The sequence below is a fragment of the Lepidochelys olivacea genome (assembly GCF_965140295.1).
Source record: "Lepidochelys olivacea isolate rLepOli2 genome assembly, chromosome: 7".
NCBI lineage: Eukaryota > Metazoa > Chordata > Testudines > Cheloniidae > Lepidochelys > Lepidochelys olivacea.
This window is the reverse complement of record NC_140417.1, coordinates 122731270-122758724: the sequence shown is the minus strand read 5'-3', so window position 1 is coordinate 122758724 and position 27455 is coordinate 122731270. Positions and strand designations below refer to the sequence as shown.

At 48.0% G+C, this 27455-nt stretch overlaps 1 protein-coding gene across 1 annotated transcript; it reads right to left on the bottom strand.

The window, feature by feature from the left end:
- Nucleotides 1-116: 116 nt before the first annotated feature.
- Nucleotides 117-27455, bottom strand: ACTR1A (actin related protein 1A). Its single transcript, XM_084633445.1, has 11 exons — nucleotides 27347-27455; nucleotides 21445-21509; nucleotides 20641-20716; nucleotides 18928-19053; nucleotides 17834-17958; nucleotides 11744-11960; nucleotides 9044-9136; nucleotides 7912-8086; nucleotides 6163-6224; nucleotides 5723-5763; nucleotides 117-4915 (listed from the first exon to the last, which is right to left on the bottom strand). Exons 1-11 carry the CDS (start codon nucleotides 27392-27394, stop codon nucleotides 4813-4815), a joined length of 1131 nt encoding a protein of 376 aa, XP_084489571.1. The 5' UTR covers nucleotides 27395-27455; the 3' UTR covers nucleotides 117-4812.

Sequence of the window (27455 nt, the reverse complement as noted above, 5' to 3'; positions counted from 1 at the left end):
CAGCCCACAACAGTAACTTCTGAAATGACCACGAGTGTTTCAGGGGAAGAAATTGTCTCCAGAGCAATTGGTGTAAGAGCCCATCCAGCCCCCCTCTGCAGACAGAGAGATGCAGGTTTTTGTATATGAACAGCTTTATTTAGGTATGTTGGGTACCAGCAGGCACCACGGTTGGGAGAGGTGGGCGAGGAACAGCGTCAGGCTGATAGAACGAACGCTAGATTGCAGACAGCGCCTTTGGCTGGTGAGTGGGGCTTACAAACAGAACCCTGCCCAGAGCTGCTGCTCCTACTAGCTCCAAGTCCGGATAAGGAATATGGGGTCAGGCAAGAGAAGAGGCAGCAAACTTGTAAGCTGTCCTATGCTGTTCTTAACACAGTGTCATTCCCTTCCACGCATCACCTGCTAGCTGATGCTGTCCAACAATGTGAATACAAGTACAGCTTATTTTCCAATGGAACAGGCTCTTTGTGTCAGCAGCTATTCCTCAGCAATGGCCTTTTACTTCAACCCACCATTACTTTGTTCTTAGAAGGACTGGGATAAGTAGGAAGCTAAACATCAGCCCAGTTTCCCACTAGTTATTTGCAGGGGAAATGAGTTCAGTAGTGGGGAGGGAAAATGGGGGAGCCTTTGCAACACCAGCTGTTAGTGGCTAAGCCTTTATAATACATGCTACTGCTTGAGTAGTGCACTGCAAACAGACGATGCAACGGTGTAGCTGGCCTCTCTGCCTCGTCCAGGCGGGAAGCTGGCACTGCATGGAAGTATGTTCCCAAACTACCCTATCCTGAAGTGGACTGTTGCATCTCATTGCTTTCTACAACCACATCTGGCAGCTTTGGCTGATACCAGAGGTCCCTTCTGGTGCTTTGCAGCTTGAGTAGGTTAGTTCTAGGCCAGGGTGCAGCCTGCATGGCTGAACCTGCTCCCACTTTAGAAAGCGAATGTGCTGCAAGTCATGCAAACAAATGGATGGGGGCCACATAGAATTTGCCTGCATGCAAATTAAAGCGTGGTGTCTAATCCTCTCATTTCCCTTTTCTCTGCACTGCCAACTACTGAAGCTGTCATAAATGTGTAGCATTTCCTAGAAGCGGTGATCAAAACATGAGCAGCTAAGACCTGTGGGAATTATATAAGCCTATTTCTTCCTTGTGTGTCTGGAAAAGACAGTAATTTCTTAGGCTCACGTCTGATGATATAGCAAAGATTTTAAATTCAAGTTTAGTTCTCTAGGGAGGCAGCAAATTGGCAAGGGGGGGGGAATCCATAGGTAGCACTAGCTGCTTACAGCTGAGGGAGACCCTCCTCCACCTCCTTGGCAACTCTCTAAATCAGGATGTTAAATCAGATTTAGGGAGTGCGTAGACCTTCAACAGCCGATGGCCTCACAGCAGGCTAGTGAGCCAGACTTGCAAGGGAAGGAGACTGTTACAGCTCAGAGGTGAATTAAGAACAAACTTTTATCTACCTGGTGCAGGCAGGCTACAGAGTGGAGTGCACAGATGGGATACAGAAAGGGAATCAATAAGCAACTGACTTACAAGGCTGCAAAAAGAGACTTGGCGCTAGCGGGCACTGCAATTCTATCCTCGGTCTCTTTTACCTTGGTGCAGGGGATGGACTTTATCAGCTGGCCTAGGAGAATCGGCCCTCCTTGCAGAGCTCTCTCTCTTGTGCTGTCTGCTTTAGGCTTCGGTGCTTTTATAACAAACTACAGCGTAGCTGCAGCCTACATGGCTGCTGCTGACAACATTTTATAGGCTACTGCCCACTGTCCCCCCGCTACTCCTAAAGCGCCTGACCTCGAGGGAGACTTTCTGTAGAAAATTCTCTGCCTGCTGCCAGCCTCTAGGGCTTGTCTACACTGGCCATTACCAGCCCTGCAACTTTCTGCTGGGAAAAAGCACCCCCCGAGCGCAGCAAGTTGGGTGCTGGAAAGCACCAGGGTAGACCGTGCCCCAGCGCTGGGAGCAACACCTCTCGTGGAGGTGGGTCTTAGGGCCTCTCCCAGCGCTCTGCGGCGACTACGCAAGGCACGTTAAAATGCTGCCACAGCAACGCTTTAGCCTTGCCCGGGTAGACAAGCCCTTAATGTCACCAAAGTCTCCCTCCAAAATGCTCAAGGGCGTTAATGAGGCTGCCTAGTGAGGCTTTGTCAGTTTACACCAGTGTTGAGATAGGAGGGCCCTGATCTTACCTTATTCAACACCCCAGCTGCATTAAGGTCTGGCTCAGGCATACTGGGCCTCTGTGCATTTTAAAAAGGTGGCAGCTGCCCCTCTCTACGAATGGCACTAGCCCCCCTCTGGCTGGAGGCCGCACTGGTTTTGGTGCAGTATAACAAATGAAATTGGTGTAGCAGGAGCTACTGCCCCGGAAAGGTCCTATCTTGCACCCCTCCCTCTCTGTCTTCTTTGTTCCTAAAGGGGTGTTTTGCCCTAACTGGATTTTAAGACACTTGAATACACAAATACAACTGGGTGCGATTGCAGCAGCTTCCAACAGCATGGTACTGCCAGCCTCACTCTTCTTGGGGGAGTGGAAGGTGAGACCGACTCCCACTCACGTTCTTGCTAGCGTAAACAGACACTGCCCTGACAAAAGCAGTAGGAGAGGCACCGGGATTGAGCTGGGAGCAGCCTCCTCCTGGAATTTATTCCTCGGCAGGCTAAGAAGAAAATTCTATCCCTCCCACCACACCGCGTCGCTCCCCTGCAGAGCTGGGGCGACCAGATTCTGTTCGGCACAGGCCCTACCAGCCAGAAGTTGTCCTGGAGCCTGTCAGTACCACCGCTGCAGGCATGGTGTTAAGAGGGGAAGGGGAGCTTGTGAAGCAAAGGATGCAACAGCACGTGTAGGAATTACTGGTGTTTACAGCTTCCGTTTAAAGCACAAAGCAGGGATTTACCACAGGCATGTTACTTAAAAAACAAAACGCACTAGCCAGACGGTCTTCTAAAGGAGCAGGCATTAACACTTTTTTCCCTTTAATGATAAGCCCAAAGTCTGCATTTGCATCATTGCATGTCTGATGGAGGCAGCTGGCTTTTATAGTAGAAATAAAGCTAACTGAATATTCTAAATCCAGGGATTGAATCTCCAACTATCTATGTAGTATCTAAAATAAAAACAGGTGCTTTAAAAAAAAAAAAAAAGTTTTGGATGGTTCCTCTCCCCCTCCATGTCCCTAGAGGTGCAAATCTGTGAGGAGGTAGGAAAAGCTCTGGGTTTCTCCAGGATGCTTCTTTCCTACTTAAAATACCTTCCCCTCCTCCTACCCCAAGCTTGTTCTTTTCAAAGACCCAGACTTGGCTCTATGTAGAGATAAGGCTACTACCCTGACTCCACAACTCCCTTGAGTTCTCCTCTAATACTTAAGTGGCTAAACCAGGCAAAATATTTGGTTCTCAGCAGCAACCTCATTTAAAAAACAAAAACACTGAGAAGTAAAAAGCACCAGCTGCTCCCTCAGAACAGAACACCCCCACCCAGAGCAGGTACGTGGCCTTCCATACGCTGTCGCGGTGTCATGCCGGAAGGGTTAGCCGCGCGTAACACTACAGAGGCATGAAGAGCCAGTGCTCAGGCACCTGATGATGATGCCAACGTACCACCCCGTTCATTGTCCTCTCACGTGCTGCGTTCCTAGAGAACGCTGACTTTCTAGCGGTAACCAAGAAGCATTGTGGGGTTGACTAGCTGGCTACGATGCTAGGCATGTGTGCTGTAAACATTAGTGTTAGCATTAAACAATGGAAAATTCAGTTGAAGGGTCTTGGAAGGAGAGCAGACGACTCACCCAGAGGGGCAGCCGCTGCCCCTGGAAACAGCAGCTCTGTTAGTAACGTAGATATTAAACATTTCAATAAATAAAATAATTCAAAAGTTACAATGTGCTTTTTTGCCCAAGGACGGATCAAATGGAAGAGGTTTTGTCTGGCTGAAAATGGATGGTTCCTTGACCCTGCTGTGGGAGAAAGGGGGAAAAATGCAGCTTCCTCTCTTACAGAGAGAGGACACGGCCCTGTAAACCTCTCAAAGCAAACACACTAGTGCCTTTGTACCCATCCTGGGCACCTGCCTCACAAGGAGAAGGAACGTCCGTGAACAAGAGACTAAGATCATAACCATCTAGTACAATCAGAGCAGAGGAGGGGTGGTTGTGACCTACACCATGCAACACAAACTAAGTCCTATCAGCAGTTGCTCCAGCTGTGCAGCTGTGGTCCATACCCATGGAGCAGGCTAAGAGTTGACACACACACACACACACACACACACACACACACACACACACACACACACACACCAAAAACAAAACCAAAAAAAAGGGGAGGGGGTTGTAACTGCTCCCAATGTGTTTTTTCTGTATAAAAAAAATAAAAAAAAAAAGAACTGGCCCGTGAGAGACACTCGCTGCTGAGCACCCACGAAGAGCTAAGCAGCCAGTGCTGTGGAGTGCCGTAGGGTAAGGACACGCCAGGGTTTGGAGTCTTAGGCTATGTGACTACAACCTGACTAGGTGACTTGCAGTGCTCAGATCCCTTCTGTCCAGCTGTTCCATTTCTAAGCGTGAGAGGTGGCCACAAGAGGAGTGAAGGTCAAAGGGGAATGGGTCATACCGGAGAAATGGGGCCTGGTTATTTTTCCTCCTACAGTTTAAAAAAAAAAAAAAAAGTAGTGTTCTAATCCTTCTCCTCCTCTTTGCTCCGTGACATTCCAGGGCCATGTTTGCACACACGCACACACACACAGCTCCTCACAGACACTCGGACTCAGAAAAGCGAGTTTCGGACGGGTCCCAGGCTAGAAGGTTTTTCGGTGGATGGCACGGGCTCCATCTTCTTCGTACTCCTTCTTTGAAACCCACATTTTCTTAAAAGTGTCCAACGAGGCCAGAATAGAGCCCCTGGGGGGAACAAGCGAGTGTGTTACTACAGCGGGACAAGCCAATGGCTCCTAGTGTGGGTCTTGTTCCCTTGTGTGTTATCTGGACTGCGGCAGCACCTCCAGGCTGCTGGCAGGGGCCAAAACCCCAGGGTGCTAACCGCTGTGCAGACACAGAGAGAGAGTTCCTGCCCCAAAGAGCTTACAAACCGAATCCCCGTTCGCTTCAGGCCCACACTGGTTATGCTGAGCTTTCAGCCACCATCATCCATGCTTTGTCCATGGGGGAGCTGAAACTGCACCAACAGCCAGCAAGCCGCAGAACACAGGCGTTGCCAGCAAAGTGGCTTTTCTTATTTCAACAGCACCTTAAATGGGCACGGTCAGATAGGAGCCTATGGTCCCGATTTCCCCTCTCACTTACTGGTCTAAATCAGCAGTAACTCCACTGAAGTAACTGGTATCAATGAGAGGGGAATCCAGCCCCAGGCTCTACCATCCAAGGGCCTGCTCCCACTGACTGGGATGGCGCAGGATGAGGTGAGACTGGGAGGACTGGGGAGACCACAACAGGATAACATAGTTAGCAGTGTTTCCTTGGCAGAGGCTGCACCTGTGACTGTGCTGAGTCCAGCACGGCTTTACGATGAACGGACCATGCCCAGGATGAGGGACAAGACCACAACCCTGCTCACAAAAAACATGACCCAATATGGTCGGGGCTACTCTGGCTCTAACTGTAGTGCGGGCAGGGCCCAGGTGTGAGCTACACAGTTAAAGCCAGGCTCGGCGGCCAAAGTGCTTTATGGTGTCGCTCTGCAGTACGTACCCGATCCACGTGGAATATAATCTCTCCTGAGGAGCAGATATCTGAAAGGAGAGGCAGAGAACTCAGATTAACATTGTCCCCAGAATACAAACTGCTCCCCAGTTACCTCCCCCCCCACAGTCACTCCCACCCATCAGACACATGCATTGGGACTGCTTTTGCCATCAAGCTGCACTGCCAGTGAATGACCATGGCCAGAGATGCTGGAGGTGGGCTGCATGCCAGCAGGATACCTCTCTCCACAGCCCAAATGGGTTTCAGTTGGAACAGCAGCCACCACCAGGGTGCCTGAGCTGTTCCGGAAAACCTGGAGTTGTTTGAAGGGCAGGACAGCGGACACCTCAGCCTGGTGTCTCCAAGGAACTCAAGGCTGCTGAACCTCGCTGGTGCATGGCAGGGGAGAGGCAAGCCAGAAAGCCTCAAGAGGAGAGCGCCCCTACCCTTATTTTGACGTCCTTGGGTGCTAGTTTCTTCACTTCGCTCAAGAGCCTGTCTCCAAAGCCTGCACAGAAAAGGAAACTTGCCTTTAGTTTGGGCCTCTGATCATGGCCCCCAACCAGTTATTGCAGATGCAGCAACGCTCTGCACAAAATACTGCGGGGAACGGCCGTTGAGCCCAAGCCTATAAAGTCCCTTCCCATAGTCCTTGGCAGGCTTGGGGAGCCCACAGAGCATAACCGGAAAGAAGATCCTGATATGACAGATGTAGGGGCTTTGTATAATTTAGAGCGGTCCCACTCTGTATTTTTACAGCATCTAGTACACTGGGCCCTGACCTTGGTTGGTCCCTACGCACTAACCAAGATTAGTGCTAGTAATAACTGGATTCACGCTCCTAGCCAACCTACTCCCTCCAAAGGTCACCGATCCTGGCCGGGATTGGTGGAATGGCTTTATCAGGGCAAGTGAGAAGACAAGCTGTCCCTAGGGAGAAAGGAGAAGTCTCAGAAGAGCTAGGTAGGCTTGACCTCCTGTTTCTATCTGGTTGAGTCTCCCAACCACAAAGCTCAGAGAAGGTTGCGTAGGCGCACCCTTCCCCCCTCAATTCCTGTCCCTCCAGTGCTACCAGATGGGGGTGGAGGACCAGGAAGCAGGTCCTGGAGAGTTTCATCCTCTTACCAGAGGGGTGGACTCATGCCATGGTGCAGAGCGGCCCTGCCACAAAGTGGAAGGAGTAAGCCCCATGAGCATGTCTGATTCCCTCAGAGCAGAGAGGGGAGAAAGGCGAGCCTGGCTGTCACTCATTTCATTGCAAAGCATGCTGGGAAGTGTCTGTGGCCTTTATAACACAGACTCTGCTTCTGAGGGACTTTCAGGGAGGCTTGCACTGAGGAAGTGGTTGTGAGTGACCCCTGGAAAGCACAGATGGCCCAGGAGAGACTCATCTATAGGAGTAGTGGTTTTACCTTGACTCCTGCTGGAATGTCAGAGATCTTGGGATTTCTATTACAGCAAGGAGCTAGTTGTTCCATTAGCATCATCTCAGAGCGTAACACACCCCTTGGCTTTAAGAACAATCTCTCCCTCTACATCCTTCTCTTATCACCCCCATTCTACGGTGGGCAGGGACATCCAGTCGTGGATGTGGCTACAATCATTGCACACGCTCAGTTCACGCCTGGGGGGATTTCAACAGCCCTGCCACCAAAGCAGAGACCTAAGGGAACCTCAGGATGTGCACCAGCTTTCTAGGGATTTAATAAAGAAACTGCCCTAAAACGGTGCAATGGAAGAGCAGAAAGAGCCTGGCTGTTCAGTGCTTTCTTAGGCAAAATGATGATGGCAGAAGGGGAAGGACAGGATAGCAAGGGGAGAGCATCAACGACACGTGTGGGAGCCGGATGCCAAAAGTCTACAGAAGCTTGAGAGGCAATTCCAAGCAGGGGAGGGATTATCTCGGGGGATGACAAGGAGTAACAGGAGGAGACTGGATGTCGGCAGAAGTTTTGGAGAAAGGAATAACGTCTCAAGCTGTGGCATCGTCTTCCCAGGGGAGTGTTGGTGTCTCCATTGCTAAGCTGGACAAAGCCTCGCTCCTGCCCTGGCCCTTTGAGAGCAGCTGGAGGAGCCAACAGGGCTTTCCTGGGATTCCATGACCTCACCCCCCACCCCCAGTGGCGTCCGGGGCAATCCGGCTGGGTCAGGAGCCCTGGCTCAGGGCGTCGTGCCCTGTCGGAAGGCAAAGAGACCTTTGAAGAGCGTGGAGCCCCCGGAGAGCACAATGTTGGAGAAGAGCGTTCGCCTCAGGTCCATGTCAGATTTCTGAACAGCGAACACCAACACCTCGTGCAGCCCCTCGCACTCTTCTCCAATCAGGTCAGGCCGGAACAGTAACTCGGGGGCTCGGAAACGGGCAGGGCCGATCTGCAAACGACACGAGGGACCAGGTTAGCTTCCAGGGCGCGCCAAGCAGGAGTGTGGCCTATGCCCGTATCGCAGAGCCGCTTAACCCTTCAATGACCGAAACATCAGCGAGTTACAAAGAGTCTCTCTGACCTACCAGATGCTTGTGTGACATCATTAACGTCCTGAGGACGAACACAAGGCTGATGGGCAGCTCCCTTTCACACACAATAACCCATGTAGCTTCACAGATCCAAACATTTCATGAACATGAAGCAAGCTCTGACATGCCACTGAAGTACTAAGTAAATTATTACCTCCCACTTTATAGAGGGGGGAAGAGGGGAAACTGAGGAAGCAACTTGCTCCTAGCCCCACAGTAAATGAGCAGCAGCGCTTGGAGCAGAACCCAGACCTCCTAATTCCAAGTCTGGTGCACTAGGGGAAAAAAAAACCCATACTCCCTCCCGTCCTCATCCGGAAGATTTCACCTTTAGGTTTTCTTTCTGTGCTGTTAGAGAAGATAAACCCCATCTACAGGTTGCTGCAGGATTTGCAGTACGCCGAGACCCATTCACCCTGTCCCTGATCCTGCATCAGAACCTGCTAGTGCAGACCCCTGCACTTGAGGTCTCCGTGTCACTGATTTAACAGCAAGCCGTGTGCCATTAGCCAGGAACAGCACGTGTTTCTGGACCACTGGGATTTCAATGAGTTACGGGTGTGCAGCGATCCTCAGGGGGAAGCTATATTTATCAGAAACCATTTATGAATTGGTTCAATCACTGTAGGTCTTTAGAAAGAAATCAATAAGGAACTATTCTAACCATTTACAAGAGCAATCCTGTCCCCACTGCAGCTACATTTTAGCAAGAGATTTCTATCAAGACCTCCCAGGCCCCTGCAGTGAGAGGGCCAGGACGTTCTACTAACACTGAGCTTCTTATGAAGAATAACTTAATATTTGTCCTTACGCACCTCAATAGTGCTTCCATCTGGCAGGTAGTACTGGGCTTTCTCGGTTTCTAACGTCTCGTCCTTCTGTGGGTTTATTGACAGGTAACAGGCACGCTGCAAAGGGAACGCAGGCAGATGAGCAGGGCTCCTAACCAAATGGTTTTCCTCTGGGAAGAGAGCAATTTTTAGCAGAACCTTCTGTTGGGACAAACAAATATTTCAGATCAATCTGAACTGAAACATTTGTTAGTCTACCCTGAGCCACTGAGGTACCTCATTCTGGCCCCCACTCTCTAGCTGCACTACATCTCCCATGGTGCACCGAAGACTCCTGGCAGCTTTGCCCCTATAGAGCTTCATGGGGAAACAAAAACATTCGGATACTTTCAAATAGAAACGTTGTGACCTTTTTGTTCTGCAAGAAGCTTTGCTATTTTGACTTGGTCCCTTTTTGGGACACACGTATCAGAGAGATGGAAATGCTTGCCAGGCAACTCCACAAGCTAGTTAGGAAGGAAACAGTGTGAAAGTCAAAATGCAAAGAATAAAAACATGAAAGGGCTAAGCCCAGAAATCCACTGCTACTGTCCTTACTGACCAGGCTGAAGCAAGTTAAAAATCCTTTTAAAAACGATTCTCTCGGAAATCCTCAGCACCTCAGTACCGCCAACCCCAGTCCTTCAAAAATCATGTCAGGCACCAAAAAAAATCATTATTGGTTTATATATCACATGACAAATAATAAATTAGGGTTTCTTTTTTATTTTTCCTCCTGGTTTTAAGCCTTTAGGTTACACTCAGGTTTTCTCCACAACCAGGAGGGCTGCAAACTTTCATTTAAAAAAAAAAAAAATAAGTAGAAATTCTCGTATTTATTCCTTGTCTCCACAACTTGGGTCTTTAAGGAAATCAAACAGTAAAGCTTATGATACAATCATGAGCTTGCAGCACTGCCTGCTGCCTTGGTGAAAACCAACAGCAGAAATCTCACTGCAACCCTTGATATTTGTTGGAGAACGATGAATTCTGGCATCTCCTTGGTGAACCAGGAAATACTGGGGGGGGGGGGGAGGAGTGTGGGGAGGGAAAGCAAATTTAAAGCTCTTATATGTGCTAACTCTCCACTCCCCCAGCTTCGCTAGTGAGGAGGTTCAGCATACAAGTCTGGGCTCATCTCCATTTTTGTTCCGGAGCTCAGCTTTCAGAAGGGTAAGGTTCAGAAAGTCAACACTTTCCTGGGAGATGGGTGAGCCCGAGAGCTAGAGCAGAGATCACAATACAGGCGGTTTCGTTGTTTTTTTTCTAAGAGGCAAAGCGCACCAAGGACTCTGGCCATTTGTACGAGTGTTTCCAAGGTGCAATATACCACCGATTTGGAAGCACGTATGTTTCTCACTTTTCCCCATCCTACCAAGCCTGGCATCTTGCAAGGCATGGAAGCTACAGGATGTTTCCTAGTCACTTGTGAAGAGCTGAAGAGAATCTTCTATATTTCTCTCTAGCCACGGAAACGCCAGCCCTTCCTCTCTTGTAATCAGCACTCACAAAACAGAAACAACCACCTACAAGCCTCACACCTCCAGAGCTTTGTGCATTCGGCTGAAGTCACTCGGCTGCAGCAGTGACCACGTGTGGGTGCCGCTCACTTAGCGATCGAAGCATTTGAATTTGACTCCCAAGCCACGAGCATCTTTTCTATCCTCTCTCACTCTCTTGCTGGCAGGAGATCAGAGACTGTGACCAGGCACACGCATCATCAGTCTTAAACCAAATGGACAGCACAGTTATGCGAAGGGATTAGGCAGTGTGGCAGCTATCCACCAGATGTCACTACTCAGCAACGAGAGTCAGAAATTCAAGGGCTCTAATCACTACCAGACTGATCCTGCAGTCTGAATGCCTGTACGCATTTATGAGCATTTCTATGCTAGTCACTCCAGTAGCTCAGCACCTAGAGAGGCAAAGCCCCCATTGCAATCAATCTGTGGGAGCCCTGTGTGTGTACGAAACTGCTGGGCGAGATCCGAAGAGAGAGGCAAAGCTACCCTAAGAATCAGTCACTCTTGTAGTTAAAATATTCATCTTCCTTCCTCCCCCCACCCCCACCTCAGTTTTGTCCTCTTCTTTGGCAGAGATGAGCTGCCTTCCTCTGTGTTTCTAACACAACAGTAGCCAAGATGGCTCTGGTTTGTTTACTTCCCGGAGTGTGCATATTTGTGAGAGACTTTGCCGCAAATGATCACAAAATACTGTTTAGGTCGGGGCTCCTAAGAAGAGTGTCTCTAATCTGGACACTGCATTTTAAATGTTATCGTTGTGAACAGTGGACTATGGAAGATTTCACACTTCTCATTCAGATCCGGCATGGATTTAACTTGTCCTTTTTCCACAGAAGCTGACTTTAGTGCTAATGGAAGGTGCCGCCCTGCCAGCCCTGGGACTGGAGTTCTGCATTTATCTGCACCACCGGTACAGTACAGGCACGGGCAATGCGAGCGTCCCCCAAGCTGACCAGCCTCCGTGTCTCCGCCCCAACATGAAGAGAGCCTCTGTCAGAACCAGAGGGGAGTTCTGGCTCAATGGCCTATTCAGTTTTTAGGGGCCCCGCTGCCAAGACTGCCATCAAGGAGCTGGCCCTTAAGGATCTGCACCCCATTTCATAGACTCCTTGGCTCATCACTGCAGAAATCACCCCTAGACCAATCACAGACAGCAGGGCACCTCTTTGATGGTTTTGACGATCTCGAACTCTGATGACGTGTGGAAGTCATAGCCTTCTTTCCGGAGATAGAGGCGAAGGAAGCGGGATACATCGCGGCCAGCGATATCGATCCGCATAATGGAGTGAGGCATGGCAAACCCTTCGTAAATAGGAACCGCATGGGTAACGCCGTCCCCGGAGTCCAGCACCACCCCTGTGGTTCTCCCTGTAGCGTAACTGCAACAAAGGAGGGAAAGATCGTATTTGAGTGACAGGCAGCAAATTTCGTAAGTGTCACTTGAACTTGTACCTGGCCCAACGGATGCCATGTTTACACTACAGACAAATCATAAAGCAATGAGAGAGAATCAAGTAACTGCAGAATAATTCAGCTTACTTCTGAAATGGGCATTTCTACTTTTTTTTTTTTTTTTTTTAAAGTAAAGTTTTTTTCAGTTCTGAGGAACTCTGTTTAATTTTGGCCTTGATGCAGGATTTGGGGTGATTGTTTTTAAATAACGTTTTACAAAATGCCCTATGGATCAAAATAAGTAGTTATAATCAATATATGTAAACGTTGGTAAAGTGAAAAAGTAAAATTGATCAGTCCAATTTCATAAGCGAAATGCAGAAAGTAAATGACCGGAATGAAGAATACTATATTAGAGTTAAAAAATGCATTTAACAATCTAGTGGGTTACTAATAAAAAAGGGAAGGATTTGAAAAGAAATAGGATTAATCCCAGGGTCACTAGCTGATCCATTTGAAACTGGACAGCGCACAAAATACAGCCATTTTATAAAGCCTCCGTTGGTTTAATATGGCTTGGTAAAGACCAGGACAGAAGTCCTTGCAGATGAACTCTGCAAATCCTTCTTTTAGCCAGCCAGTCACACACAGTTCCCTGCTCACGCTATCTCCCAAAATGCCACAGTCTAACACCGCTGAAGGGGCAGGAATCGTTATGTCGGCCAGCTCGGGTGCCTCACATTGCCTAGAGAGTACAGCTGGTACGCAGCACGAGCCCGGAGCTTTCCACAGCGGGCACAATATGGCTGCGATGCCAGGCCAGCGGGCGAGAGGTACTGCTTTGGATACACTAGCCTTTCCTCCACCATTGCCACCAACCGTTTACCCCCCCCCAATGGTAACAACCATGGGGCACTAATTTAGTCAAGGCACCAGCAGCCACCAGCATTTTAAAGACCACGAACCACTACTGCAGGCAGACCTAGAGGACATGGTGGTAAAATTACAAATGCCAACAAAATCCTTGCCCCTGTTTATACCAGCACTCCCACAAGTGGAGCTGAACTGACCCCTACTGGGAGTGGCTGGGTCATTACACATATTCAATCTATTTCCCCATGTTAAGTATCCTCACACCTTCTTGTCAACTGTCTAAATGGGCCATCTTGATTAGCACTACAAAAGATTTTCTCTCCTGCTGATAATAGCCCATCTTAACTAAATAGCCTCTTACAAAAAGAAAAGGAGGACTTGTGGCACCTTAGAGACTAACCAATTTATTAGAGCATAAGCTTTCGTGAGCTACAGCTCACTTCCTCAGATGCATATCGTGGAAACTGCAGCAGGCTTTATATATACACAGAGAATATGAAACAATACCTATTCCCACCCCACTGTCCTGCTGGTAATAGCTTATCTAAAGTGATTTCCAGCACAAATCCAGGTTTTCTCACCCTCCACCCCCCCACACAAATTCACTCTCCTGCTGGTGATAGCCCATCCAAAGTGACAACTCTTTACACAATGTGCATGACAATCAAGCTGGGCTATTTCCTGCAAAAATCCAGGTTCTCACATCCCCCCACCCCCATACACACACAAACTCACTCTCCTGCTGGTAATAGCTCATCCAAACTGACCACTCTTCAAGTTAAAATCCAAGTTAAACCAGAACATCTGGGGGGGGGGGGGGGGTAGGAAAAAACAAGAGGAAACAGGCTACCTTGCATAATGACTTAGCCACTCCAAGTCTCTATTTAAGCCTAAATTAATAGTATCCAATTTGCAAATGAATTCCAATTCAGCAGTTTCTCGCTGGAGTCTGGATTTGAAGTTTTTTTGTTTTAAGATAGCGACCTTCATGTCTGTGATCGCGTGACCAGAGAGATTGAAGTGTTCTCCGACTGGTTTATGAATGTTACAATTCTTGACATCTGATTTGTGTCCATTTATTCTTTTACGTAGAGACTGTCCAGTTTGACCAATGTACATGGCAGAGGGGCATTGCTGGCACATGATGGCATATATCACATTGGTGGATGTGCAGGTGAACGAGCCTCTGATAGTGTGGCTGATGTTATTAGGCCCTGTGATGGTGTCCCCTGAATAGATATGTGGGCACAGTTGGCAACGGGCTTTGTTGCAAGGATAAGTTCCTGGGTTAGTGGTTCTGTTGTGTGGTATGTGGTTGTTGGTGAGTATTTGCTTCAGGTTGCGGGGCTGTCTGTAGGCAAGGACTGGCCTGTCTCCCAAGATTTGTGAGAGTGTTGGGTCATCCTTTAGGATAGGTTGTAGATCCTTAATAATGCGTTGGAGGGGTTTTAGTTGGGGGCTGAAGGTGACGGCTAGTGGCGTTCTGTTATTTTCTTTGTTAGGCCTGTCCTGTAGTAGGTAACTTCTGGGAACTCTTCTGGCTCTATCAATCTGTTTCTTTACTTCAGCAGGTGGGTATTGTAGTTGTAAGAAAGCTTGACAGAGATCTTGTAGGTGTTTGTCTCTGTCTGAGGGGTTGGAGCAAATGCGGTTGTATCGCAGAGCTTGGCTGTAGACGATGGATCGTGTGGTGTGGTCAGGGTGAAAGCTGGAGGCATGCAGGTAGGAATAGCGGTCAGTAGGTTTCCGGTATAGGGTGGTGTTTATGTGACCATTGTTTATTAGCACTGTAGTGTCCAGGAAGTGGATCTCTTGTGTGGACTGGACCAGGCTGAGGTTGGTGGTGGGATGGAAATTGTTGAAATCATGGTGGAATTCCTCAAGGGCTTCTTTTCCATGGGTCCAGATGATGAAGATGTCATCAATATAGCGCAAGTAGAGTAGGGGCTTTAGGGGACGAGAGCTGAGGAAGCGTTGTTCTAAATCAGCCATAAAAATGTTGGCATACTGTGGGGCCATGCGGGTACCCATAGCAGTGCCGCTGATCTGAAGGTATACATTGTCCCCAAATGTGAAGTAGTTATGGGTAAGGACAAAGTCACAAAGTTCAGCCACCAGGTTAGCCGTGACATTATCGGGGATAGTGTTCTTGACGGCTCGTAGTCCATCTTTGTGTGGAATGTTGGTGTAGAGGGCTTCTACATCCATAGTGGCCAGGATGGTGTTATCAGGAAGATCACCGATGGATTGTAGTTTCCTCAGGAAGTCAGTGGTGTCTCGAAGGTAGCTGGGAGTGCTGGTAGTGTAGGGCCTGAGGAGGGAGTCTACATAGCCAGACAATCCTGCTGTCAGGGTGCCAATGCCTGAGATGATGGGGCGCCCAGGATTTCCAGGTTTATGGATCTTGGGTAGTAGATAGAATATCCCAGGTCGGGGTTCCAGGGGTGTGTCTGTGCGGATTTGATCTTGTGCTTTTTCAGGAAGTTTCTTGAGCAAATGCTGTAGTTGCTTTTGGTAACTCTCAGTGGGATCAGAGGGTAATGGCTTGTAGAAACTCGTGTTGGAGAGCTGCCGAGCAGCCTCTTGTTCATATTCCGACCTATTCATGACGACAACAGCACCTCCTTTGTCAGCCTTTTTGATTATGATGTCAGAGTTGTTTCTGAGGCTGTGGATGGCATTGCGTTCCGCATGGCTGAGGTTATGGGGCAAGTGATGCTGCTTTTCCACAATTTCAGCCCGTGCACGTCGGCGGAAGCACTCTATGTAGAAGTCCAGTCTGCTGTTTCGACCTTCAGGAGGAGTCCACCTAGAATCCCTCTTTCTGTAGTGTTGGTAGGGAGACCTCTGTGGATTAGTATGCTGTTCAGAGGTATTTTGGAAATATTCCTTGAGTCGGAGACGTCGAAAATAGGATTCTAGGTCACCACAGAACTGTATCATGTTCGTGGGGGTGGAGGGGCAGAAGGAGAGGCCCCGAGATAGAACAGCTGCTTCTGCTGGGCTGAGAGTATAGTTGGATAGGTTAACAATATTGCTAGGTGGGTTGAGGGAACCATTGCTGTGGCCCCTTGTAGCATGTAGTAGTTTAGAAAGTTTAGTGTCCTAACGACACTAGTGTCCACACGATCCATCGTCTACAGCCAAGCTCTGCGATACAACCGCATTTGCTCCAACCCCTCAGACAGAGACAAACACCTACAAGATCTCTGTCAAGCTTTCTTACAACTACAATACCCACCTGCTGAAGTAAAGAAACAGATTGATAGAGCCAGAAGAGTTCCCAGAAGTTACCTACTACAGGACAGGCCTAACAAAGAAAATAACAGAACGCCACTAGCCGTCACCTTCAGCCCCCAACTAAAACCCCTCCAACGCATTATTAAGGATCTACAACCTATCCTAAAGGATGACCCAACACTCTCACAAATCTTGGGAGACAGGCCAGTCCTTGCCTACAGACAGCCCCGCAACCTGAAGCAAATACTCACCAACAACCACATACCACACAACAGAACCACTAACCCAGGAACTTATCCTTGCAACAAAGCCCGTTGCCAACTGTGCCCACATATCTATTCAGGGGACACCATCACAGGGCCTAATAACATCAGCCACACTATCAGAGGCTCGTTCACCTGCACATCCACCAATGTGATATATGCCATCATGTGCCAGCAATGCCCCTCTGCCATGTACATTGGTCAAACTGGACAGTCTCTACGTAAAAGAATAAATGGACACAAATCAGATGTCAAGAATTGTAACATTCATAAACCAGTCGGAGAACACTTCAATCTCTCTGGTCACGCGATCACAGACATGAAGGTCGCTATCTTAAAACAAAAAAACTTCAAATCCAGACTCCAGCGAGAAACTGCTGAATTGGAAATCATTTGCAAATTGGATACTATTAATTTAGGCTTAAATAGAGACTTGGAGTGGCTAAGTCATTATGCAAGGTAGCCTGTTTCCTCTTGTTTTTTCCTACCCCCCCCCCCCCCCAGATGTTCTGGTTTAACTTGGATTTTAACTTGAAGAGTGGTCAGTTTGGATGAGCTATTACCAGCAGGAGAGTGAGTTTGTGTGTGTATGGGGGTGGGGGGATGTGAGAACCTGGATTTATGCAGGAAATAGCCCAGCTTGATTGTCATGCACATTGTGTAAAGAGTTGTCACTTTGGATGGGCTATCACCAGCAGGAGAGTGAATTTGTGTGGGGGGGTGGAGGGTGAGAAAACCTGGATTTGTGCTGGAAATCACTTTAGATAAGCTATTACCAGCAGGACAGTGGGGTGGGAATAGGTATTGTTTCATATTCTCTGTGTATATATAAAGCCTGCTGCAGTTTCCACGATATGCATCTGAGGAAGTGAGCTGTAGCTCACGAAAGCTTATGCTCTAATAAATTGGTTAGTCTCTAAGGTGCCACAAGTCCTCTTTTTCTTTTTGCGAATACAGACTAACACGGCTGCTACTCTGTAGCCTCTTACAGTTTGTATGGCAACTTCCACCTTCTCTGTCTGTATATATATATATCGATATATAGTAATAAGATATAGATATATATATGTTCCATTCTATGCATCCGATGAAGTGAGCTGAAGCTTACGAAAGCTTATGCTTAAATAAATTGGTTAGTCTCTAAGGTGCCACAAGTCCTCCTTTTCAAGTTGCAGACTGTGGCTTTTACAGGGATTTGAGTGTGGTGGACCTTGTTACACTAGCAATGACTGGAGAGATTTTTTTAAAAAAAAAGCCTACTAGCTGGTGTATTTCTACGTCCTTCCAGGAGGTGAACATCAGAATTACACATGGGACAAAACTGCAAACATCAGAGCTTGACCCAAACGCCCCTGTGGTTTTGGGAAGGGCAAAGCAGTCCCCATTTAAATAGTCATCCTCCAAAGGAATGGCTGGCTTTCAGGACAACCTCACTTGAGTCTTATTTCTGCTCAGGCTGTGCAGAGAAAGGGGAAGAAACTTACAGGCTGAGTACTGCTTGCATGGAGATAAAAAGTGCTGGCACGTTGAAGGTCTCAAAGAAAACCTCAGCAGCTCGCTCTCGGTTCTTACGTGGGTTCAGGGGAGCCTCCGTCAGGAGCACAGGATGCTGGTTTAATAGAGACAAACAGAACTCAGCAGAGGGGTTCGTTCTGGGGCTCTGAACCACTGCAGCAGGGAACGCTCTATCCCAGCTAGAGGTAGGAGTGGGGCTCTGTCCCCCCCGCAGGCTGCGAGTGTCCATACGGATTGGGGGTGGGGAGCGTGATTGGAAACGTGTTCCACAAGAACTCTGTTTATTCGTACACTTTAGGCACCGCAGGGATATAAATAGCAACGTGGGATGAAGTTAAGGAATGAGGGAACACTGCCAACCAGTGAGATCTCAGAGGCTGTGGAATAATCTCCGACTGGAAGGGCTGGAGAATCTTCAGGACTTGGGCCATTTCAAGCTAAGTTAGACAGAGCCCTGGGGAACAGACTATAGGGGACTATCCTGCTGTGACCAAATGGATCTTTTCCCATCTGTCCACTCAGAAGTCACATCATTAAGTTTCCAGCAGGGCTGCCTTTAAAACACAGGCCCTGACTAGGGGCTGCAGGCTTCAGTTCATCACCATGCTGCAGAAACGCTTCTAAGCCACTTCCAGAGCCATTTCGCAGGACATCTTGCAGAGGCTGCCCTATTTTATTTCTTTCTCTCTCCAGGTTGAGTGCACAGGGTTTACTCCTCCTTCCTTTCAAACAATCTCATTAGTAAACATTTGGTGAGCGGATAAAGCAGAACAGGAACGATTAGGAGCACCCGGCCTAGCTCAGAAATAATGGAATACTGCATTGGGGAGAATGTGAGTGCGGGGCCTGAATGCTGGATCATCAGTAAAGCTACAGTATCAGATTAGCCACAAGGTCATTCTGCTTGCATACTTCTTGGCTGAGGTCTAATGTGAAGCAATAATTTTGATTAATGAACAGGTACATGTAGAGCTTCTGCAGGGAAAAGCAAAGGAAAGGTGCCAGATCTACCTCATAGCTGACACACTTAGCAACAAAGCCCTGGGTCTGCATGGAATCTCACCTCTTCTGAGAAAGTCTGAAGCTGGTCTTTTGAATACACATACTGCCAGATGCGCTCCATGTCATTCCAGTCCTTCACTATGCCATGTTCCATGGGATATCTAATCGAGAGCAGACCTCTGTGCTCCTAGCCACATAGAAAAGACAACATAACATGCCTTTCAGCGAGATTTCCAAACATATTCCTCACTGTCCATTTCTAGTGACACTGCTCCTCTTACAGATGCATCTGCTTGCTGTAAGTTCCAAGGAAAAACACTGAATGTTTGTATTTAATTGAAAAGGATAGGAGGAATTTTAAAAGGCCAGGACTGTCAATTAACGACAAACTCCTTTTGCACAGTATTCCCAGGTTATAAATAAGGTCTTTTTATACTGACAGCACATTCAGATCCTGTATTTATACAGCACCTTCCATCCCTACAGTCTTCATAAACTGATATACAAATATCCATAACTGGTACGTTGGCTTCTCTAGTTTATGCATGATGGGAAGCTCTAATGGGGGTGTGCACTGACCTTTTAGGAGAGTCTATAGGCCAAGTTCAGCCACAGATAGGATTGTTAAGGGGGCTGTAGTCTGGAGGGATTCATGGGACCATGTGCTGGGCAAGACAGGACTATATATGGCAATCTTCTTGCTCAGGTTATGGAAACCAGAAGCAAAGCAAGATCTGGTATTTAAGGTTCTCGACCATGAGAGATGGGGATGCAGCGCAAGAAGGAACTGTGAGCTGGCCAGAGAAAGGCCAGAAATAGGAGGACCCAGAGAAGAGTGAAGTGAGTGATGGAGGAGACTATGGGCTAGCTTCCTGTTTCTGGGGCCTGCAACAGGGGTGTCCAGGCAGGGTAGAACAAAACTCACCTGCACCCTGTGCATCAACAGGGGCAGTTGCTGGAGGAAAGGACAGCTACTGGCACTGATCAGCCCTGCATCAACAGCAAGTGAAGTTGGATGTGTGAAGGATGGAAGCATTTAGCCCAAGGAAGACTCTCTTGCTGTGGCCAGAGGGTCAAAGAACTTATAAAAAAAATCAACCGGCCTATGACAAGAGAGAGACTGCAGCTCAGAGGGGGAGGCTGAAACACAGATCTGGAGCGGAAACTGAGGCACAACTATACCCAGTGACAGAGAGATAGGAACCTGTTACAGAATCCCATCTCGCCCCACTAAAATGCAGCCACCTCTGGGGAGAAAGACGGCAGTTGTTTAACACCCCACAGCAGTCAATGTATGTTGTATCCAATTCAAAACTGCAGGGGAGATTAGGGAGGGAGGATGTAATTGTCCAATTGGAATCTAGCCAGGACACTGGGGGGGTGGAAATCCCACTCTAGGAAAGGGCTATGGACTCCGTAACAATCATATCTGATCAGGACATTAGTTTTATGTCCCTTTTGACAGGGATGTTGTCTAAAAGAAACAGTACCCTTCTACGGGCGCAGAGAACAGGGACAGCAGAGGAAGACTCCACAGGTGCTGAGCTAATATAAAATGTGTTTAGCTGAAACAACGACCACCACCACCCCGGGGAAGGGCACGAACATCAGCTTGCTGCAGGCAGCACCCTGGACTGGAAAGTCTAGACTACTCCCCTTCGCAGCTCTCCCACTTTCAGGGGAAACATGGCCCTCCACGAGCACCGCAATCCTTCTCAGCTGGGAACTACGACACCCAGACACATGGGGATCCCTGATAAACAGGCACTCTTACCTCTGCCTTCGGCCCAATGAAAATGTCCCCTTCTAAAGCACCAGCCATGACACGAACGTGCTTTGGTCTGCCCACGCTACAATGGAGGTTACAAGTATTGGTGAGTCTCATGCAAGACAGTATACATACCTGAGCATTAACTAGTCAGTGCTTCTCTATTCCCTGAGAAGCTATTGCTAGCAATGGTGCGAGGGACTCCTTCACCTGGGTGAGCACACGCACACCCCTGGGAAAGAGTGAGTCTGGTGAGCTAACAGCTGTCAGTGGTGCCCAGGCATCCGGATCCTGGAGTCCTTTCTCAGCTAAAGCTCCCATTGACATCCACGGCCATTTTACCGGAGTAAAGATGATAGAACTGGACTCAGAATAAATATAAAAAGGTCTTTTTTTACCCATCCTGCTTTTTTTTTCTCAGTTTTCCAGAGTACCTCCGTTGTCTAAGAGCAGGGTGACCATTGTACTGGGGTTAAATTAATTCCACCTTTGGTCTGTCTATAGTTCTACAACTACAACCAGTTACTGGAAGCCCACGGGACTTGACTAAAGCGATACGTAATTATCCTTTGCACGTTTTTTAGCAACTTCAGGCAATCTCAGAGCATTTAACATTACTGAACTCCGCTCCAGGACACCTCTGGAAGGTGAGTATTATCCCAGTGACAGAGCCAGAGATAAAACCTACTTCTTCAGATTCCCAACAACTGCTTAAACCACAAGACCATTCCTCCCTTCTATGTAGGCTGCAAATGGTCTAGGATACTCAGAGCAACTAAAAAACCCCACCAGAGTTACTAGGGTACTTACTAGTTTGGAAAGCAGTACTTCGGTATCTGGTCACCTGCAAAACCTGCTTTGATCACACCCGAGCCCTATGGGAGGAGCAGAGAAGTGTGTGAAAAACAAATAAATAATATTGAATAATTCTGCACGTCAGTCACATGGCACTTGTGCTCACAACAATTTAAAAACAAGTAGCATGTTAAATGGAGCACGAACAGCCCCCACTTTGACCCCGCGCGAAGAAAGCCCCCCGCACGGACGATCGAAAACCAGACAAGCTCTTCCTCAAGAAGATGTGCTTTGCAGTGTGCCCAAGTGGGAGTATTTTCCACCCTCCACTGACAACAGCTTGCTGTGCAGGCCTGGAATGTGAAGGCTGAGGAACATCCGCAAAAAGTATCAGCTCCTCTCGGCCGTCACACGGGTGCACACAGCAGTCCCACAACGTGGAGTCTGCTTCATACAGCAGATTATTTTAGACCCGAACATTGTCACCTGTTTAGCATCAGAAGTATGCTATGGGCTCAACAGACACAGAAAAAGAGGCCTCCACTCCAACAGGCTGCCGGTCTAATCTGACCAATATATACAGGTGGCGGAGAGGGCAATACAAAGCAAATAATTAAATGGCAGAGTTTAGCCAAACCATGCCAGTTTCGTGTCTTAGAAGGGCAGGAGGAGGGTTCACAGGCCTTTCAGAAGACCTGTGCCTGAAGATGGGATCTGGAGGAAAGGATGGAGGCGTGGCTGACTGAGCCAGGGAGGAGTATTAAGGGGAGAACCACATGGAAAACAGACTGGAGTTGAGGCTGGGAGAAGAAGCTAAGGGGGTGTGCCCTTTGGGGCAGGGACAGACTTTTAGTTCTGTGGCTATACAGCATTTAGCACAGTGGGGTCCTGGGCCATGATTGGGGCCAACAATAATAGGTGCGCAGCCTCGGCAGAGCTACGGGGACAAGTAGGGAGCAAAAGGAAACAAGAGCAGAGAGCAATGTGGGAGCAAAATTGCACAGGGCTTTGGATGCAATAAGGAGCTTGGATCGGATTCAAGAGGAAGCCAGTGAGAAGAGGCTGGATACAACAAGGACGGGAGATTTTCTTTTTGAGAGAGAGAGAGAGAGAGAGGCAGGGAGGCACTATTCAAAGCAGCAAAACCCCACAGGAGCAGCATGTAGAGTAGTTAAAAATCGAGCATTTTGAATCTTTGGTAACAATTGGGCTGGGCAGCTGACCTCCTGGAGCTGCAGAAATCTCTCAGACCAAACAGCAAATCCTCATGGATATTTTCAGGATACATCCTGGGAATGTGGCTGCCTACCACAATTACTGCAGATCCTCTCCCCTCCTCCGCTTCCTCTTCCCCTTTCTATAGGAGCGCCATCTTGAAACAAAGAGTGATCTCAGGGAAACTCCCTGGTTTTTAGTATAAACAACAGACTCTCACATGCTCTCTCTGGAGATAATCAAGGTTTACTCACTCAGGACCCTGAAAACGAGCGCCTTCGTGGAAAGGCATGCAATTAAAAGATGAGAGTGGAGTGAGGCATCTGATGCATGCTGAAGCCAACCGATTCCAATAATGGGGTTCTCTATTCACCCTCAGTGTCTCCCCAGCACGGCTTCTTGGTTTACAGGTCAAGAGGATTGTTCTACCTACCACACAGGATCCCAGACAACCAATGGTGCAGTTCACCCACAGAGCTCACAGCACCCCCAAAAGGCGGGTTAGTATCTCTGTCGTCACGTTACAGACAGGAAGGCCGACAAACTGATTCGCCCCAATACACTCGGCCAATAAGGGGCAGACTACGATTAATACTCAGGTCTTGCCTCCTAGGCCAGTGCCCTACCCCCCAACCCATGCTGGAGCACTGTGAGTCATCCCCATCCTGCCATCAGAGCACAGTTAAGATGTTCTGTGTGACCCAGAGTAGACTCCTGCTTGATGGCCCATAACTTTCTTGGATGGCTGCACTAACCTACTCACAGACAGAAATGATCTGTGAAATAAGAGACGGGTCAGCTTGACGTGGACTCTTTTCTGACCACCCGTTTTAGAGCAAAGCCATTATTCTAGTCTACAAAACACAGTCTTGAGTTTCCTAGGCAACAGCTTTAATATATGCTTGGCAATACACAATTTCATTCTTTGATATTCACCGTAGCAAAGAGCAGAATAAATAAATACAGTAAGGAAACCTCCTCCAAAGACAGTTCTTATTTAATATTTGAGTCTCGATAATAATTCAATATACTGCCAGCATGCCTGGCTCCAGGGAAGCAGCTGCAGGAGAACAATGATGCTCCTATTTAACACTGAGAGGTTCCCAGCAAGGGATGCATTTTTAACTTACTTATTAAACTTCAAAATCAGTTGAGATTATTTGTTCCTCAAAAACATGAATTGGACTTCAGTGGAACACACGAGCCTGCAGGACTTGGCCCAAATGCAGCAGTACCAGGCACTAATCCAATCGCAATTGTTAGCCATCTCTCTATTATGAGAGTTGACAATGCTTTCCAGTCTATTTAGTTTCCCTGTAAAACGCTTTAATCTTTCTAAACAAAGGTACACTTGTGTGCACTAGGTAGGTGAATCGATTTAATCTTTGCTCACTGTCCCAACAGATCCACACAGAAAAGAATTTAAGTGGTTAAAGGGACATTGCCAGGTCAAGAATCATGGTTTTAAAATAAATATTCTGGGGAGTTATGTTGCCCTGGAATGAAGTTCATTTCAAGGAATGTGGTGGAAGCAATTTTAAGTACAGCAAAAACATATGACCTCCCCCCTGGCTACAACAACACTGCACACCAAAAGCATATTAAAATTTATTAAAACAGATTTAAAAAGATCTATCAAGCTTCCTTTATCAGTTATCCTGATTGGTTTTGCATTTTACATATGGGAAAAAAACCCTAAAGATTGTTTTAAAGTCAGTGAAAATATATTTTATTTACAATACCTAAACTTCGGGAGCACAAGCACACCCTTTTCACCAGCTTTGTAGTGGACTACAAAACTGATTCACTAACCCTGAATGGGTTTACAATCCGAATAAACATGGAAAATCACCGACAGATGAAATCTGTTCTGTTCTCACTCTCTATGGAAATAACACATTCCACCACTTTCACTTCCATTTTGGTAGATATTCTTTTGCTAACATCAAGAGCATAAAAAAGAAATTCAGTAAATGAAACAATATCCAGTAGTGCGGTATCAGCTGTGGAAAACAACAACATACAGATTACAAAGACACATTTGATTCTCCTCTCTCAGGTCAGGCCTCATGCAAGTAGGGACGACTACACAGAGGTCAGTGGAGTTGCCCTTGCCGAGGCCAGTGATGAATCTGGCCCTTCACCTCGACTGGTTTCATTTATGTTCACCAAGGCCACCCATCCACTGATTTTGGCGAGGCTCCATGGGGGTGTAGCAATCTGCCCACATGGCACTCATCGCAGAACGGGGATTCAAGTAATTTACAAATTACTTATGGGAAAAGGAGGCAGTGTTAAGCCAGTATTGTGCAGCAACCCCAACCTCCAGCTTTGTACAACAGAAGCCCGGTGCTGTAAACATGAGTTTTCAGCTGGCAATAAATAACAGTAATAGGTAAGAGTAGGTATTACTAGTGGTAACAGCAGGACTGGAATCGGGACTCTCTGGATCTGTTCTCGAGTCTCACTGCCTCATTTTACATGCCTAAAACAGGGATAATACCCAACTTTGTAAAGCCCTTTGAGACTCTCTGATGAAAGGCACTACAAAGAAGTGCAGAACAGTAGTATATTGTCTGCACTGTTTCCACTTTCTCTCTCCTAGCACTTTCCTCTATCACTCACGGACAGCTCCAAAATTGCAATGTCACTGTAAGATCCTGATATGGGAGCCTTGCCAGTGAAAAATGCTGATCTCACAACATAAATTTCTCAATTATTTCTTTCACATATACCGGGAAAAATCTCAATTTAACTAGTCAGGAACAAAGTGAAACCAGATATGCTAATATGCCTCTTTATACCTTGCTCGACAACAAGCAGTGTCTGCAGATTATTAGCGCTAAGTTCTAATAACATTTCCTTTGCATTTCTCCCATGGTTTTCATCCTAGGAGATCACAAGCCTTTTGCCAAGGTGGGTAAGCACCACTATTCCCATTTTACTGATGAAAAAACTAAAGCACTGAGAGGTTAAGCAGCCTGCCCAAGGTCACACAGAGTTAGTGGGAGAATAGGGAGAGGGGAACCAAACTGTCTGGATCAGGTTTCAAAGTTTGAAGGGTTAAGATATGGTATTGCAGTTCAGGAAAATCTCTCTACAAGGAAAAGAAACCAGGCCTACCAAGTCAAACCCTTGGTCTAACTTCTAGACAGCATTTCTCCTCGATCCTAAAGAGACGCATCAACTGTGGGTGTAAAAGCCAGCAATACAAACTATGGCAGGAGCCACAGGAAATTTGAGATGTTTCCCTAAGAGTTAAACAAGAGTCATGCCTTCCATCTGGACACATACAAGTCACAACACTGAAATATATTTGGAATTAGTTACTGGGAAAGGCACATTGGTATGAAAGAGTTCAAGACATGGGTGGATTTCCAGGTGGCAATTGGGATTGACAGTGAAAATGCAATAAGAGGGAATTAGGAATCACCCAATACAAGGGCAGACATGCTAGGATGTCCAAGTGTGATCCTAGAAGGGCTAAAGTTGCAAGGTACAAGAAAACAGAGCTGTTCAGAGCTGCAAGCCAAGCAAGCCCATTTATTATTCCTGAATCCTTTTGTTAAAGGTGATGGAGAACAATGAAAGCCTAGGCAGGATCCCCTCATTTGACAAGTGAACAGTAAAATTTGTTTGGAATATTGGCATCAAGGGGCTGAAGGGAGGAGACCGAGTGTGTGACCCATTGTAACAAATCAGGTTGCCTCTAAACCATCCCCCTCCTTCTCTCATCCTTTACTGAATAGTCCTTGTTGTTGGGAGGCCCCGCGGATCAGAGCTAACGAAATTGCTGTCTGCATGGGGCTCTGAAGTACTTCACTAAGGCATGTAGCCGACCTCATCTAGAATACTGAGGTGTCTCCCACAGAGATTAAAGTTCTGGATCAACGAGAAGGGCCATGTGCTAGAACCCATCATCTCTGCAGGCCATGCCCCGACTGTTAAATTCAAGGCAGTGCAGCGTATTATGGGAACAGTCACGTCATCCCCATGAGCCGCACTTCTCACTGGTCTGGAGATGAAGCAGTGCACTCTGGGAGCGGTTATCCCCAGGAAGAGGGCATACCCTCTGATCTCAAGATGGAGCAGTGCGTGCTGGGGGCTGTGTCCGAGAGGCTCCACGTCCTGCTGGGCACTTCAGCAATGCACGCTGGGTGCCTGGTCAGGGCAGAGCTTTCACCCCAAACCTGCCCAGACTAGCCACAGATGTCCTGGCAGGGCAATGGACCATGGAACCTGATGGGATCCCAGCCTCTACCTATGACAGACAGCCACGGTAGCCAATCACTGCAGGTACATTCCTCAGGGGCGGGGCTCGTCAGGTTGAGCAAAGGGACAGGGCACCCCATGCGAGTGACAGCCGAGAGAGCCAATCAGGCCATCAAAACACTTCCGGGCCCGGGCACCACCGCGGAGGTGAGACCGGTCGAACCAGCAGGTTCGGATGATCCGTCCTCGGTGATTGACAGGCGCGGGAGCCAATGAAAAACCGGGAAGGAGGGCGTGTCCTGAGTTCGGTTGACCCGTCGCTGCGCCTGGGAGGGCCCGAAATCAGGACGGGGCGGGGCTGAGGGGACTCGCCCGGGGAAAGGGAGCGGCAGGGCGGGGCCCCGGTGACAAAGGGATCGTGCTGGCCGTGTCTTTCCCGCCCCCCCCCCCTTCCCTGGTGCCGGCCTGAGGGGTCCGGGCCCGGACTCACGTTATCTATCACCACGGGCTGGTTCGCGATCACATCGTAAGACTCCATGGCGGGGACTCGCCGCAGCCGCCAGCCAGGGAGCGACAGCCCGGGCTGCGGGGCGCATGCG